Source organism: Trichogramma pretiosum, unplaced genomic scaffold (assembly GCF_000599845.2).
Source record: "Trichogramma pretiosum strain Unisexual culture from Peru unplaced genomic scaffold, Tpre_2.0 scaffold45, whole genome shotgun sequence".
Lineage (NCBI taxonomy): Eukaryota > Metazoa > Arthropoda > Insecta > Hymenoptera > Trichogrammatidae > Trichogramma > Trichogramma pretiosum.
In genome coordinates, this window is record NW_019641665.1 from 1,021,648 (window position 1) to 1,039,792 (window position 18,145).

The window sequence follows — 18,145 nt, forward strand, 5'->3', positions numbered from 1 at the left end:
TAAAGCCATATCCATTTATGAGGCATTATGAAGGCTCGCGCGTGTTGCAGCGCGCAACTCGTAACACACATATTTCCAAGGGTTGACCGCGCGAACTTCCTTCCTGCCTAGAAAGTCGACTCCCCGCCGTCTTTTCGCACACGAGCGTTTACAGAGTCACTTGCTCGAGTGCGCTTACAAAAGTTCATTTCAGCGATCGTCCGTGTGTGCACCGAGTGTATACGTACGTAGGTATATACATGCAAGCCGAGCGAACGCGCCTATATGAAAATATTTTCGTATTAATTTTGAGCCGAAAAACGCGTAACCCTTTCATCGAAGAGTCGAACCCCTGGAGGGCTAGCACCGTCTGCTCGTGTATGTATATTTTGCCGGAAGAATCGCTCTTGAGTTTGCCAAAACAAACACACAACGAATCCACACGAGATACAAGTATAATAAGCGTAAGCGCGGCAGCGTTTGACCTGTGCGTCGTGTTGTGGTTAGTCAGCTTATTTCGGCTGTTATTGGGAGAATTACGAAATTTCGTTTTTACGACGAAACTTGGAATAACGAAGTAAATTTTCGAATTTTCCCACCGCGCTAATGTGCACGCGTCACTCTGAACAATGTATATGAAACCGTCGAGAGAGAGAGAGAGAGAGCCGGAGCCGTTTGCTCAAAGGGAAAATCAAAGCTCAACCCCGGCTTGGACGCAAAGGAAATGAAAAAACGGTCCACGTTCAAAGTGCATTATGTGCGCGTTTATACAGGCGCGCGTTACTCTTTAAGAGCACATGCACGCACACAGGAAAAAGAAAAAGTACACGAGAGGCAGGAAATTACAAGGCACTGAGATTTTCGCACGGTGTGTGTATATGCGTACCTGCCCTTGATGCTTTTCCTCATCTTGATCATCGCGCGCCGCGTATTATGCACACATAGAGGTGCGCGAGCGACCGACCGACCGAGCCGAGCCGAGGCAGGAAGGTGGAGAGAGAGAGAATTTTTGCGGCCTCGGCGTATTTGCATACCCGTTCTTATGCATGCGTACGTATATTTACCGTGTATGCGAGAGGGCGTGATCGAGCTTCTTGAATTTCGGATGACATATATAGAGCTAGCAACGAAAGAGAGATCTCTTGGATAGATTAGAAGATGATGGATAACGATTTTTTCATTGCAACAAGAGAGCAGGGGTTTGAATATTGATATTCTAATAACGGGGGGTTGCTTGCTGCTGCTCCGCTCTTATATCGGAATGCACTTGGTACTCGTTTGTTCGACGAGCGGATTTTCTTTATAATGTGTACGTGCAGCTTGAAAAAAATATATAAATTTCAGTACTATATGGTAATTTTAATCTTGATACTTGTAGGTATAAGAAGGCTGCATGCGCGAATGCACTTTTTTTATTGTGCGCTGCGCTTTTGAGAAGATTAGAATTCACGAAAAAAGTGCCGTGCTTGTAATTACAATATCAAACTCGTTCGAAGAATCGTACGAGCCCAAAGATCGGAGACGTTCTTCAATGCACACTCCGTTGAATCTCAATGACCGTGTACGCATACATACACACACACACACACACGCACTGGCGTATCGAGAAAATTGCATTCTTCGAGCAGTTGCAATTGATTGTGAGCTACAGCGCCCGGAGCTTTTTCAAGGAGCACAGAATGAGAGAGAGAGAGAAAGAAAAAAAACGATTTCTTTCTTTTGAAACTATGCTGTATCCTGTATGTACGTGCGCGTAATGCACTTCTTACACTCGATAAAACAGCAGTTCCCCGTCGCATTACTGCACTTCTTTATGTGTACATAATTAACACTCACGGCTGTAAAAAAAAAGAGAGAACTTGGGGTGACCAATCGGTCTTTCTCTCCCTTTTTTTATTGCATGCCTGATACTTGTCGCGTATTCTGATCGGGACAAAAGAGCTCGAATCGACAAGTGACTCGCTTGACTTTGCGTAATCGATGAACCGTTTTTTTCCTCTTTCGCGCGTCATCTCTGTGAAATGAAATTTTTACCGTGAAAAAAGAAATAGCAAAGTTTAGTTGCGAAGTCTTGATAAACCTGCACCTCTGTCCAAGAGACTGATTAATGCCTGGGCACATCTCTCTCCCTCACTTTGATCATCCCCTCGGGTACAAATATAAAGCAGCGGACCATGGAGCAGCAGCAGCAGCAGACCCCTTTTCTCAGAGAAGAAGAAACAAGTACAAAAGCGTACTCGAGAGAAATTCGCAAGTGGCCATTTCTGCGCACGCACAATAAAACAAATTTTCTACACTGACAAGATTCTTGCAGTGAGGCAGCTCACACGTGTGTGCGTTACGGGCACATTTTGACAGACATATATCGCGAGCATGAGACCGTAGGAGGTCCCTGATTACTGTATCACATTCTACTGATTAATTGATAAAACTACGGCGGATGCACAAAAGCGAGCCATTGTGCAATTGTTGCAAGTGCTGCTGCTGCTGCTGATGGTGCGAGATTAGAAACGGCGAGACATTTTCATCTCTTTATGTCTCGCTGTGAAGCAAAAGCTCAAGACCCCTGGGTCATACGAGAGCAAATGTCACACCTCTCGCATTTCAAGACTATATCGTTGAAATTACTTTCGGCTCAACTACTTTATTATACACGTGCATATAACGTACCTCTTTTTCGAGAGCAAACTGTACGACTCCTTGGAGTGATTGACCAGTCTCATTCTCATTTTTCTAACACGCTCACTAGTCCGTTTTCTCGTCCTCATGCTCGCGCCGGTGAGCGGGGTATCGACCACCGGCATCCATATGATCGTTTTAACACCACCGGCACCACTCGCACTAGCTGCACTGCTCGCGGCGACGTATCCTCGAACCATCTTCTTTGGCTTTTTCGCTTGTCCTTCTTTGTCTCCGTGCCGGCTCAATCGCGAGGCATGACGTAGCTCCTTCGTCTGCTGGGCTCGCGCGCGATGACGGCAGAGGATGTGTCTGTGCACGTCACTAAACGTTGGTTCCTCTTTGCACGCGCGAGAGTAATACTTCCGCCGAGGGTGACGCGAGTAGTCCGCGTGTTAAAGCAGCTCGTTCGGACTGTCAAATCAGAATCGTCTCGTTGCACACGAACTTTGCTGCTGCTGTCGCACTTTTGTCATTAATCGCAAAACGTCACTGTCGGATGAAAATCCAATTTTCCATCGAGCACCGAGTAACAGATATCAAGAGTCCCATTGAATCGGCACATCGATATGGTCAAAATTATTAGTTATAAAAAGTGTCCGGTAGCTGCGAAACGTCAACACGCTCGTACGGGAACCGGCAAGAGCTATTATATTTATAAAATCGTGCGAATCCGTGGGCCGACGCGCGTTGCTCAGCGTACGACGAACCGTACGAGAATGAGTGCTACAGGCCTGGCTCGTAGTACTAAAGGGGCCCGTGTGTGCCGTGCGTATTATGGCGAGCTTGTATAATATTTACGCACACGCACGTAGTAGTAGGTACTGTTTGTATGTATGGAGCAGCGAGCGAAGCAGCGAGCGGCCCCCGTCAAACCGGCGCTCCATCCGCGCGTTCCAGAGAAAGTGGGGACGAACGAAGGGGGGAAGAACTCGGCCGAAAGGGCCATCGTCGTTCGTCGTTCGTCGTCGTCGTCGTATGGATTGCCTTTTCGTACATTCAAATGCACCTTCGATGGTGCAATAATCATTAAGTATGCCAAGAGGACAGGATGGACACGCCGACTTTATTTTTTTTTTTTTTTTGGAGATTTCCATCGCTCTGCACAGACGTATGTGTATGCACGCACGCACATACGGGGGATGCGACGTTTGATTTCTGCACGTTGACGTCGTGCGTTTCATTTTATGCGGGTGTAGGTACACGTCGGAGCGCGTTTACGCATCGCCGACATTGACCTTCCGCGGCAGCCGCTCGAGACGCTACGTATCAGAGATAATATCGCCCCGGCTGCATTTCTGCACCAGCGGAGCTCTCGAAAAATTCAGCGCTGCACATACAAAAATCCCTCGGCCAACATATACGTACTGCACAGACAGACAAACGCGCGGCGCGTCTAACAGTACGCCCAAGTATTCGCATGTGTAAACGTTATACGCGTGTACGTATGCAAAGCGGAGCAGAGCCTGTGGAACAGCTAGAAACCGCACTAAATCACAAACTAAAATAAAGCCTAGACGCGGAAATACGGCAAAAGTACGCACGTGCGTGCCCCGTCTACCTTGTGCTCCGATCCCGACTGTGCACGTAATAGCGGCATCGCGTATAGGTTTGCTCGCGCGCGAGAGCTATTTCGCAGGCGGCTACTGCGGGCCCGAAACTTGCAATACGTGCGCGATCGCACCGGAAAATCCTGTGCGTACGAGGCCTCGCAGTATCGCGCAGCGCCGCCGTCAAAATTCCAATGCTTCCAGTGCGGCTCTGTGATTTTTCCACGTAATAAGCTTCATCTACGAATCGAGTTTCTGTTTATACGAGTATGGTATGTAAGTTAACGTACACATTATAAAATGTATCTGCTACGCAGTGCGCGTCAACGTCGCTTATCCGAACTCTCGAGGCGTGATAAGTTACTGCATTGCTGTCCTATGTCACACCGAGCAGATAAGCTTCTATTTACACACACACACATAGGCACGCGCACTCGCTCATTATAGCCAGGGAGACACTTTATTATCTCGCGAGTATAAAACGTTGCATAGGCACATATTATCCGTATGGACAAACACACACATGCGAGTAGTATAAAGGAGAGAGTCAGGAACGACGATTACAACTCGAGAGCATGGCAAGCGCATCTCTCCAATGCGTATCTGTTTTTTATTCCTTTTTATTCCCGCAAAAGGGTAAAAAATAAGTGTCGAGCCGATCGCCGCAACAGCCCTTGTATCGCAACGAAATTTCCATATACGCGCCATCGCTCCCAGCTATGCGTATGTACGTATCCAGCAGCAGCAGCTACAGCAGCGATTCGAGATTATTATATAGTTTAGCATTTAAATCGATCATAGCGCGTTGCGCCGTTGCTCGCGGCGAGAATCGCATGCAGAGTCACGCTTGAGGTTTTTTTGACTCGCGCAGCAGCAGCAGCAAAAAAAGGAAAAGTACATGCACCTACGCTCGTCAATGTCGTTTTGTCCTGTGCCCGCAACAGGATCCGCGACGCGCACGATGACAATTAGCATTGAAATTGCAAGCTAACGGATGATAATGACGACGAGCCGCCTACCTCCCTCGTCGCAGCCGATAAATAGCTCTTCTATTACGAGATAATAAAGCGATTCAAGCCTTATAATGGGCTCCTTGTTGTCTCTGCCTATCGATGTCTGTGCGTGTACACATTGTTTTTCAAGATGATTGTTTGTTCTCGATACCGGCTAAACTTACAGCTCATTCCATTTACGAATGCGACGAACGTAATCATTTTTCGAAGACGCGAAAAAAGGTGAATAACATGAAAGACTTTCACCGATTGTAGTCGTCCTACTGATACTTTATCGACATCCGAATCGATCTGTATTTCGTCAGAGCTGGAGCTCTGGTTGGCTCAAAGTGTGGGCGTTGACGCCGACATTCGTGCGTCAAAAATACGAGCAATGTCTGTTAGAGATTGCTTATAACAATTGCTCCAACTTCTCAAATTAGCCTCTTCGCTGCGGGCTGAAAATCGTTTGATTGAAAATTATCCTTTCAATGAGTACGTGTTATTTATACACCAATTTTTGTTTTGCCCTGATGAAAACTTTTATTTGTGCAATGTTATATTACTATTTGCACCTATAATTATTCGTTTGAGTATAAGTGTTTTAAAATAAAGGGATTGTGAACCCTCCCTACTCCTTCCTTCTTCCCCGCGACATGTACGAATATTTCGGCCAGTTTCGAGGTAGCATATGATCCACATACGTGACTTCCTAAAGGTCATGTGCTCCTAATACTTGGAGTCATCTTTTGTTCACTTTCCAGGACATTAAATATAAATTCAATTGTGCATAGAGGAGGACTCAGTGACACAAATTTTCAATACACTTGTTATTTCTTATACACTTTTTTCCTTTTTTTAATAAAAATTACATAAAAAGCATCCAAATATTCATTTGTATCACCGCCAAAATACTCAATCTCAAGAATTTTTATTTCAATTTTTTAATTTTGCCAAAATCAAAAGTCACCTTCTCTCGACTCATGGTTTCCCCGTAATTCTGTCGATCGGATGTTTCGTAGACAATTTTGAATGGCTTTGAGGGTCGAGGTATCCGATTCAGTCCCTTCTGCAACTGTAAACAAAAGAACTGCTCTTTCAACGCTCTGTTCTTCTGATACCTCTGTGCGAAATTCCGGACTTTTGAGGACTTCCCATATTGTATCACGTGATCCCATATAAGCAAGTATACTATCCAAAATTTTATGTTACTGAGTTATCGCTCAATTGGGAAGTTTTTCTTTTATAATAATTATATATATTTGAGAAATATAACTAGACAAGTAAATAAGAATATTAAGAGTTGTGAACAAAACTTGAATTTATCCTATTGAACCTATACTGAATGGGCAAAACCCAATTATTGACCACCCTTGAAAAATAATATATTTTTTAATAATGCTTAAATTTTCTCGCATCTTTACATAAAATGATTCGTAACACTTTACAATTATCTTCCAAAAAATATCATTAACAACAATAAAATTAACATAATACTCTTCATGAAGTTTAGGAGTAAAAAATTAAAGTAAAAAAGAAATAAATAACCTTTCATATAATAATAAAAATAGTAATAATAAGAAATAATTAAATAAATGAAAAAGATTTTTCGACTTTTCAACAGTCGCAAATTTTAAACAGATCCAAATTCTGAAATAAAAATGCATAGCCACTGTAAGAAGTGTGTTTTTTACTGGTTTCTATCTGTAATTCCAACGTCTGTGAGACTCGAGGATTTTATCGTTTTCAATTGGTACTTTACGAGTTGCGAAGCCAAGGAGAAACTCTGAAGTCAGTTAGAAGTATCAGGACTCCCGAACGCCCGAGAAAGTATTTCACATGCAAAAGCTTACGGTAATGCGGGTGAATCGTGATTTCTTCGCTCGAGCGGGCCTTCAAAACGGCCCAAAAAAACATTCGATCCACTATTCCTCTAGGGTATCATAAGGCTGCAGAAGCTTTAACCGACTCGCTGAATATTTCAGCGAGGTTCTGTATAAATACATCAGAATAAATACATTACAAGTAGGTGAATTTTGCTCGATATAAATACTCAAATATTTCTAGATTTCGATACGTTTAAACAAATTAAAATTTTTGACAATACATTTTTTCGCATGTGTTTCATCAACTTAAGGCGTTTTCAACCTTTTTGTAATCTACAGACATGACAAGTTCAACGCGTAAGAGACTAAAAAGTAAATGATTAGTTAAAACTATTATTATACGCGTGTGATTTTTTAGTATGTATACTATACTACAATTTTATGTCTGAAAATATTCTTTTACAGATATTTCTCGAGGTCATCTCCAGTGGTACGATCCAATGCGAGAAATAACGTTAGTTAATTTTTTGCCAGGAAAACAGGAACAGCTCAACGAAAAAGGAAAAATCACTGGTCAGTCTGGCTTGTCCAGCTGAATGGCTTGTATGCACTCCACTTAATACATCCATTCTGGTTCGCGCACACACACACATACGTTCTTATACACACAAAACGACGTGTACCTTACAAGCTCGTCGTATCATCTGACGAGTCGTTGGCATCTGCCATTATCAAAAATCAGCATTTGGCCGACATTTCACCGTGTACACGCGAACATAAATAAGAAAAGATAATAAAATGTAGTTTATGTACGTGTAGGTCCCCCAAACTTACACCGGGGACCCACTCAAACGTCGTAATTCACAGGTTCATCGTTGTTCGAGGCTGACGGAAGCTCGAGGTGCGAAAGAAAATTGCCGAACATATGTGCCGATACGACTATCGTAAACCATCCCGTCTACGTAGTAGCGCTATACAGTGGATTTCTCCCTTTCGCACGCGTCAAACGTCTAGTCTCGTGTGCTACAATAATCGAATATTTTCTTTTTTTTTCCTCGATCGCTGGAAATAAACTTTTGAATTTATTTATGTAGATTCACGCACACGGTCGATGGAACCGAGGCTGTTGTCGAATTTTGTAGTAGCTTATTTCGAGGCGGCCTGTACGTGGGCGTGGTCCCAATGCCATAATTTTGACAAAAATTATTCAATTTTTCTCGCCAAGGCTGCGTAAGCCACATGCACGAGTATATTGACAGGATAATTACGAGCGGCGCGTCGAATGAGGCCGTAAGTATCGCTGAACGCACCCTATGCCAAGCGCAAACGCATATCTTTAAAATCATTATCTCGGTTATCCATCTCGGTGTCAATTATCGAACTCGCGGAGCGCACAATGAAAAAACGGCGGCAGTACGGCGGCCGCAACGGCACCGAAGCATTGCGAAAATAGTTGCAGTGCGTCGAGACATTTATCTCGTTTTCTTATACGATTGCGAGTCGATATACAATGGTAACAGGCGCCTCGCGCGCACGTACGTACGTACGGGCTCGATCCTTATACAGGGTAAAACTGCACTGCGCGATGGACACTCGTGAGATCCCCTTACATGGCAAAACGAAGGCGAGGCTGGGTCGCGCGCGCTACGTGTCTATATGTATGTATGCGCCTTTCACTCGTTTAGATAATCGATGACTTTGAGCTCGCACACACGTACTATCTTGCACGTACAACACAAGACGCCCGAGGTGTTATTTTTGCGGTTTTGAGACTGGTGAACGAGATTCGTTTAGTCGAGCTATGATACACCTTCATTATAGCGAGCTCTGGACAAATTACGCGCCCGATTAGTTCAGCATTACGACGGCTTACTCTTATTTTCAAGCAGTGTTCGGACCATATACGAATGCATTTTTTATAATAAACGTGATTATACCGACTCTTCGCTCAACTCCAACGACCGCGTCAACATTTTTAATATACACAATGAGAATCAGAGCTTCGTGAAAAATGAACACAAAAAATGTAAGAGTTTATGTCCCATATAATGTAGGTGGTTTTTTCTGCTTTTTTCTCTCTTTCTCTCTCTTTCTCTCTCTTTCTCTCTCTCTCTCCCGGCGGGAAAAGACGAGCGCGCGATATTTCAAGAGTGCGAAAGTAACGACGCTCATATATAGTTGCGCTGCGCACGGCCGAGAAAAAAAAAGAAAGCGCGAGTCTTCTCGCACAGCTGTTGAGTTACGATTTGGTGCATTGTTGTTGTTGATTATATTACGCGTAACGTTCGACATGTATGCGCTTTCGTCTCTTTAAAATCGAACAGCACAAACGCGGCGCGGAGGAAAAAAATTGAGCAATATTCTCAGATCCTTGCAGAGGAGTGTGGGATATTATATTATGAAGAAAAACGAGAGGTATGGAATCATGCCACCTTTTCCGAACACGACTTATAGGTAAAGGAGATTTCAATTTGCGATTTCACTATATACGGATCGACTGATTATTATATATTTTTTTGGTATTATTTTTCAGAAAGTGTTTTTCCGGTAATTACTTGAAAATGCGACCTCGTAAATGTAGCGAATAAAAATGTTAATAAATCATTCGATGTGAATGATGTTGGAACTTTTTTACACTTTGCTAGCAGCAATGAGATTAATGATCGTAACAGTGTGGATATTCAAATAGAGATAAAGAGAAAAAGCAGTTGAGTATAGCGTAAGTATCATCGTCGTATTTTGCATTCGATGTAATTTTTGACGCGTCAAAGGCAGAACGACAATGCCAAAAGAAAGAGAGAACCAGTTACAACAACAAACTTTTCGAGTACCCTCAAACGTAGATCTATTTATATCTATCTCGTGCGCGTGCACGATCTCGGACTCAAAAAAAAGCCATCGTACATATCCCATAAAGCCTATGTACCACGTAACCTGAAATGAAAAAAAAGTTCATCGCGCACGCGTTTGCGAATTCGTCTCGCATGTGCGCTTCTTCACCCTTCCCGCGTAACTACTGATCAGTTTCATGCGGGACGGCCGAAAAAAAGGAACGAGCGCGCACGTACGTGCAAGTAGGGCGCAAAAAAATGCTCTAAAGTTGATTGACGTGGCCATGGCCGTGGCGGCGGTGTCTCTGCTGCAGCACAATGCCTTTGACAGACTCTGACGAATTTTGACACTCTCCATTACGCGCGCAAGGGAGCAGTCGCGATTTTTACAACTTATCCGCGCTAATGCATTTTCCAATGATTCCAGCCATCCCGACGCTTCGACTCGGGCTATTCGACAGATTATATCGACCTTATTTCGGAATCCAGTTAACAGGCTAGATATTATTTTGCCTCCTGCAAACCCATTAGAAATTACGACCTGTACCGAGCGCACATTGAGAGATAGGGCCCTTTTGCGAGAGCGCCTCGATGCAACAACGCAGCGCTCACGTATTTTTTGCTTGATCGGATAGAACGAAGCGCAATAAATAGGTAGTAGCTAAATTTTATGACGAAATTCGGGGGATTGACAGTTATCGTGGGGTTTTTCAAAGTCTTATTTATGGCAAAACTATCGCCTGGATTGTTTATGTTCGCATCCTACAGAGACAAGGCAATAAAAAGGTTTGATTCATAATTTATTTTATCGAGGGTGGCCTATTTCAAGGATCATTGTGTCGCCTTAGATTGTTTTTCATAAATACTTTTGGTTTAAAGAAAATAAGAAGCCGTTTAATGCTAACTGGAAAAAAATGGGTCATTGAATAAACATCGTGAAAAAAGAGACGAACATAGTTGTTATAAACGCATGCACGTTCTCGCACGCGCGCAAGAAAACATGGAAGGCAAGAATTACAGGCGTAATACGAAAGCGAAGGAGAATAGCTTTGGAGAAAAATTATGCAATACAGCGACAGACACAAAATGTGCAGGTTCCTCTAGTCGCCTCCCGAGGGTAAAATTTTTTTCTCTCTCTTTCTCTTTCTTGTACAGTGTATATTATATACATATTTTTCTATTATAAAATGTTGCACCTTTAGCCAGACTAGTAATTATGCCACGAGCAAAAATGCATTTTCGAAAGACTTTTAGTTAAAACTTTCTTCGTGCACACAATCGCGAAAAAGAATGTATAATAACTTTCAAGCATTTTTAAAATTTTGAATTGGATTGCAATGGGGCAAAAGTTTCTTTGTTGAAAAAAAACGTGCAAACGATTTTAGGAGCAGCTAACCGCGCAGGTGTCAATTATAAGAATTTCTCGCGCACAATGCGGTTGTATGCCAGTGTCCTTTAGCAGAGTGAAAAATAAGACGGAGCGTAACGGAGACAGGAACCACGGAATTGCACCGGAAAGGAAATAATGTACAATAACGATCCGGTGCAGTTAATTCTTACTTTTTCAGTAATAATTATTGACTTCAACGAAAAAACCCGCTTCGGAAATCTTCATCAGCCGATTTCGATTAAAATTAATGCACGGGTGATCCACGTACTTACCATGCCATTTTGCAAATGTTCTCGATTTGAATGTTACAGTTTCTTTTATTCTACATTTCGGTAGATTTATTACTTGCAAACTGCATAATTTTATAATTGTACATATTTAATCTAAAAAACTAAAATTACTCGAAAATGACTTAGTATATAGCTCACCAATAAATTAATACACGTGAGAGAACATTGCATCAGAGATCACGTCAAAGTCTTGGACTTTATCGCGGAAAACTTTTTTATACTCTTTCCCTCCGCTCAATAAAAGGTGGACGAGGTGACCGTTATGTGATAGTGTTATGCAGACAAAACCATATATACTAGCAAGCAACCTGGGAGCTTTAAAATATAATCCTTTCTCTCTGGCTTTTATCAGATGCGAAATCGAAGGCGGGTTACTTGCAGGCCATGTCCTCTCGCGCTCAAGATCGTGAGCTTGTTACTCTCTTGATGTGTATATAGTCAGCACAGGAATTATTATTAAAGGCTACGAGAGGTGGGTGTATTATTGCTCCTTGCCGAGAGAGACGTTACAGTACACATTGTGGTGTATCCAAAGATAGACATTACGCAAGCTTCGTGGCATTGCATCGGTCGATTTTGTTTTGTGGATGATTTTATTTTGCTTTTAGAAAACCTGCAGCTGAATTAAATTTGAATAATAAATGTTGAAAAAAGCTCGCGGTGCCACATATTATTCAGTTTTCAAATTTATTAGTAAACAGCAGACAAGCTTTCTAACAAACCAATAAATTACAGCTTGAGAAAAAGGCAAGAATTCGTGAAAAGTTGTTACGAATTATTTTTGTTTATGTACCCTAAAAATAACTTCAAATTAAGGTTTTTCATGTGATCGTGTTGATACTGTTTAAAATTAATTGTTATTTAATTAATTTTCAATATTTTCATTTGTAATTGCAATAAATATTTATTTTCGCAAACATTAGGGTTTTGCTGTTGGTCTTATTATTTTTCTCTATTTCATTTTTAATTTCAAGTTTCCTTATAAGCCTCTTCGAACTACTCCATACTGTCGCCTACTAGTAAGTATCTTCTTCAATTTTCGAAGTTTTAATTCGAACCGATTTCATATTAGTTGTAATAACCAAAAATGCTTTGATAGGCTGTAAATATTTGCCAACACTATGAAGGCAAAGGGTTTTTATGAGTCAAATAAAAAGGGCAGCAAAAACGTATAAGTTTATTAGTTGTGCAGTACGCAGTTGCACTTTCGACATTATCGATTAAATAATACGACTAAAGAGCTCGAAAGAGAATAACTAATGATACATTTTTCGAGCTTTTTTCCAGACTGGTTTTAACCTTCAACTATGAAAATAATAAAACTTGAAATTTAATTAAAAAACGGCTTCTATTTATTTTAAAGGTAAACATATGTATAATTATTATTTCTTGGGGACTTTGTAACTTCCCTCGTTTCCCCATCACTGTTGCACTCGTGAGAAAGACAAAAGAGCAGCAAAAGGGAATATACGTACACTCGTTCGTCCGGAAACAAGCCCGGTTGTATCAATGTTGGAACGTCGGGACGTTTTTCTGCTCTTCAAAAACATTTTTAAATGTAATTCATTTAGATTTGAAGAGAAAAAATCAAATGCAGCTACTTGCAATATTATCTCCATTCATTTTTTTTACTCCTACACCATTAACCTGCTTAAAACGAGTTATTTATAAGCTCGTTTCTTTTGTAATTTTTTATGATCAGCGATATTAAATTTACCGTTGACTGAGACCTAATCGCCTCTTTACTTTTTGCTCGCACAATCTAAGCTTCGTCCCGTAATAGGCGCGAAGTTGGGCGATTATCGGCTTGATCGAAGTGGATTGAAGAAACTTGAAAAAGGAGAGTTTTCGAACACAGGCACGAGGGAAAATGAGATTCGATTTAATGGTGAAATGCTTTTGGAAAGTATACAAAAAATACGCAGCAACGTCTTTCGCTTGCATATGAATGATGATTTTAATTGGATGTAGCTCTTAGGGTTCGTACTCGACGAGTATTGAGAGCAAAAAAACTTCAATCAACTCGGATAAGAACCTCGGTAGTATTTTGTTTCGAAAAAAAACTGGAAAACCAAGTTTTTCTAAGGCCATTGTGTTTTTACGTTTTCAACGTAAATATCATGAACGCGCAGCATCGAGCTGGAAGTATTTTATTGGCCAGCGAAAAGGGTCTAGCGCTATTGCAAAACATTAGGCTTTTAAAGCTTTTAATGAAAACCATAATGCAGGTTGAAATTTAATACCATGAGAACGGCCGAAGAATGATAAAGCCACAAAAGTGTATGTATAAAAACATTGGCCTGGGAGCACACGCAGCGACAGACACGCAGTGCAAACAAGCGAAATATGTATCGACGCGAAATTCTTCAAAGCAAAGATCCGCGCGCAAAGCCTAATTAGCCTATAACATCCCTCGTAAAATTTCTTCCCTTTTTATTTTGCCTGAGCGCAAAGCAAATACGATCTTTTCTCCCGTTAAAACGTATAAACTACGTATAAAGGTAAAAATCACAAAGATAATTATGCAGAGCGAGAGTGAATGGATAAAAAAAGAATGCTAAGGTGCATACGCGCGTATAAAAGACCGTAAAATGATAGAGTTTGGTCATAAAACGTCGAATTTCGAAGTTTACTGCCTCGCTAGTCTTTTCTCAGTTCTCAGAGGCAGGGCGCAAACTGAGGGTGATTATTTCTCAGTTTCTTTGTAGCAGCTGTAATGAATAGAAGCTGCGATATACTTGTATTTTATAAAACTATGCAGCTCCGTATTTGCGTTAAACTACTTTGTGAGCTTTAGATTGGGCTTCATTTAATTTTTTAAAGCCAAAGGTGTTTTAAAATCAGCCGAGCGTCTTTTTTCGTATAGGCCTGTATTTCCAATCGAAAAAGCATCGTTAAATAATTCTTGTTCGATATATAAACCCGAAAGCACATGTGTGTGTAAAGAATAAAATTTTAATTGATCCCGAACGACCCCCAAGTCATATAATGGTACATCGAGTGTGTGCACAAGATTTGAATTTCACAAGCTGTTAATCGAATTGATTGGATCAATCGATCGATCAAATTATCTGCTTTTCGCACATTTTCCATGAGAAATTCGCCAAATCGAGCGGCTTGTCACCTTGGGGACTTTCAATGGTTAACTGACGAGAGAAAGAAATAACAAATTTTTTTACGTTATCGAGGTAATATCATTTCCGTACCTTAAATACGCCATCGTAACGATACCCGGACTCATATTTTACATGGACTGGTTGACTTGATATGTTGCTGACACTTGTCACGTACGCATAATTTGTATTGTTTGACACTTACCTGAAAAAAGAAAAAAATATGGATTAATAATTTAATCTCCGCATTTATACGAATTACAAAGTATCTGCTTTCACAGAGCGATCAATAAAGTTCAACGCGTAATTCCTTGTAACAAACAGCATTAATATCAATCAAGACGCAAAAAAAGCCTTAGCTTGCGTAAAACAAGAGACGAGCCGCCACTGTCGAGCGGAGAGGAGATAATTTTCATTAGAAACTATCGCTCCTATCTCTAGAAATGTACATCAGTCATCGAGCGGGAAGAAGATGCGAATAAAGAGACGCGTTATGTACGTTGGGAGATTGCGAGAGCTTGATTCGGCGACAATTGCTGCCGGCAGTAAGTATTATCTGCCTCGTTCGAGAGAAATGCGTTGTATTTTTTTTAATCGACGTTAATTCGCTCCCAGCAGTAGTCGTCGAGTTAGCGCGAGAACGAGGCCTGAAATTTCCGGCCGCTCGATTGCTGAGTTGAAAGAAAAAAATGTCGTCGAATTTCTTGGCGAAGCTGAAAGCGAGTGGAAGCTTTATTCTCGCGAGCTCCTGGCCGCGGTCACATGGGCACGCGAGCTTGCTCTGATCATCGTCTCTCTCTCTCTCTCTGGAGTGTATCGTGCTCAACGCACATAGTGCATCTAGTATCCATTTTGACGTGCAATTCCGCCGGGCGCGTCAACCGCTCGGCCTCAGTATGAATGTACGTACATACACTTCATCTTGCACTTGTATACAACACATATCCAATAAGCAGAGAGAGAGAGAGAGAGAGAGACACACACACACACGCACTCATGCAGCACATCTACAGAGGCGTGCACAGAAGGAGGTAGGTAATACGTGCACCTGACACGCGCCTCATTCGCGTGATCGATTCGAGCGCGCGCGCGATACGAGCAGCTTGAGCATTATCCCTGCAGCCTATTATTTTTTTTATGGCATACATGTGCGTTATAATATAATAATCATTTAATGCCTGCAACGCAAGGAAAAAGAACAAGGGCACACGCAGGCACCTTTTTTTCCTCGACAAGTGTCGTACTGCCTTCCGAAGGGGATGGCTCGCAGTGCGCGAACTTGGCTTTGGAATGTGCGCGCACGCAGCAGGGCAGTTTGTTTATTCTGTGGATTGATGAGTGACGAGAGAAAGAGAAAGAAAGCGAGCGAGAAAGACGGAGAGACGTTATTTATGGCCAGGGATATGTATATACGCGCAAAAAAGGTCAACGTTCTTTTTTTCTTTTATTTTCGTTTAGTCAATTAGAGGTTTTATAATGGAATGGTTGGTTTGTAACGCAAGCCGCAAGGTGCGCGTGCCTAATGTAAATATTATTGATTATACAGTAGCTGGATAGAGATGTACGCATGGGATAGGCTAAAAAGAAATTGAAAAGCCAGCGAGAGACAAAATAATTCGATCGTGCAAAGTTACACGTATTTTCGCTAGTGCCTGCCTGTGTAACTGAAAACATATGAGCTGGAAAGACTTCACGAGTGAGCCGTGAAGATGATTTTTTACTTTCATCTCCGACGATAGCTCGTTAAAAGGTAAGTAGAGCATTGTTACCCGTCTAACCGGTTGATTCTCTCGCTCTCCCCCCCGTTCGAAGGCTCGAAGGATAGTGGCGCAGCTTCTCGAATCATTAGAGACGTTGTAAATTTACGCACTCGAACAAGCAATCGAATGCGCCATTAACTCATCGAACGAGCCTCTTTAATCAATATGCATAAATATTACGAAGGGGCCTCTTTGCCGTATTGTTTTTTTATTTACCTCAATCGTAATTAAGGACAGTGAGCGAGAGAAAGGAAGAGAGAGAGAGTGCCCAACGAAATCTTCTCGATGATAAATTCGAAAGATGCAAGTACGTAAGTAATGACCTTTTGCGCCTGATTTTAATCCTATTTATATATGAACCCGCACATCTTAACTTGAATCTTTCTCTTTTTCTTTGTACACGCAAAGCGTAATTTATACGAAAAAAAGGCATAAGGAGAGACGAGAGAGAGAAAGAAAGAAAAAAAGGGAATGAATATTTTACTGGTTTTCCATTCGGTAAAGACGATATACTGCAAAAAGGTCTATATTTACAAAGTCCATAAAGATAGCGGAATAATTCAGAGAATAAGAGGAAATATGTTTGTACACTGCACACATAATCTCGCGTTGCATGCTGAACTGGCAGAATTTCAAGGAAGGCATCGTATTTATATATTTCATGTGCGAGTGCGCGCGTATTCTTCGTACAGCACACGGTATTACTGAACGTTTTTACCAAGACAAAAGACGAGTGCGCAGAAAATGTCTCGACTGCTAAATTGAGCTATTTGGTGTGCAGCATCGATGATAAATCTCTCTGTGTAATCTCACCTAGCTCGACTCGTATAACCGTTTTCGATTTTTCTCAAATTCACGTCTTGACTCTGCTCTCGTATCATCGAGCATATTTGCATAATAACCGTCACTGCTGCGCTACCTTCGAGAATGTACATTTTGGAAAAATGACAAATCCAGTCCTTATCATTATTCTCAAAGGTGTTTCTAGCGCGAGAAAATTTCACCCCTTTGTGCACACATAGGCCGGTCTCGGGAGAAATAATTTTTGATTTTCTTTTCCTCGGGACCCCGAAACTTTGTGCACGGGCAAGAACCAGTTTCTCTCTTAGATAAAATTTTCTGATTGATTTTTCCATTTTTCTCTTGCGTTAATACACGTTATCAGGTCCAGCCCCCTTAAACGTCTAACAACCAGTTCTCGAATTTTCTTGTCGATTTTTCCATTCTCTTGAATATTTACCCTTAACTGCACACACACAATGCGAGAGAGTCTTCACTTACATGCTTTAAGAGTGTGTGCATTATCAACGGTTCGTCGTCTCTCTTGCCTGCAGTAAGCAGCAACAGCAGCAGTAGCAGCAGCAGTGCACAAAAGGGAAACTACGAAGAAGCAGGTCTCTCTGTCTTAAACGCGTATATACTTGCACTCGCTTCTCTCAAGCTGCACACGTGTCTCCCTTTTATGCATTACGCGCGTATTATAATGAGTTGTGTGTATTATACGCAGCACCTCCAGGGTGTCCTACCGGTTTACCCTTCTGTTGGCAGGCTCTACTACTTACACTCTGTTACCTATTATTTTATTGAAATTCTTATAATACCGACTGATGTGCACGTGAATTTATATCGCAAATTTAGCTTATGTTTCCGAGACGTAAACTAAGCGCACGCGTAATAAAAAAAAGTGAATATCATCGGTGAATATGTCGCGTCAATATTAGGATATCAATACTCA

At 41.6% G+C, this 18,145-nt stretch overlaps 1 protein-coding gene across 5 annotated transcripts in view; it reads right to left on the reverse strand.

Annotated features, from left to right (window-relative positions):
- The window catches only part of LOC106649725 (rap1 GTPase-activating protein 1), a 115,909-nt gene that overhangs the window by 55,479 nt on the left and 42,285 nt on the right, over window positions 1-18,145 (reverse strand). Inside the window, exon 1 of one of the 5 annotated variants that reach the window (XM_014367324.2) lies at window positions 2,650-3,387. The exons of the other annotated variants lie outside the window; for them this stretch is intronic. Within the exon in view, the coding sequence (XP_014222810.1) occupies window positions 2,650-2,858 (209 nt within the window). The 5' untranslated portion in view covers window positions 2,859-3,387. Of the gene's footprint in view, window positions 1-2,649; window positions 3,388-18,145 lie in introns of those variants that run through there. 5 annotated transcript variants of the gene reach the window in all.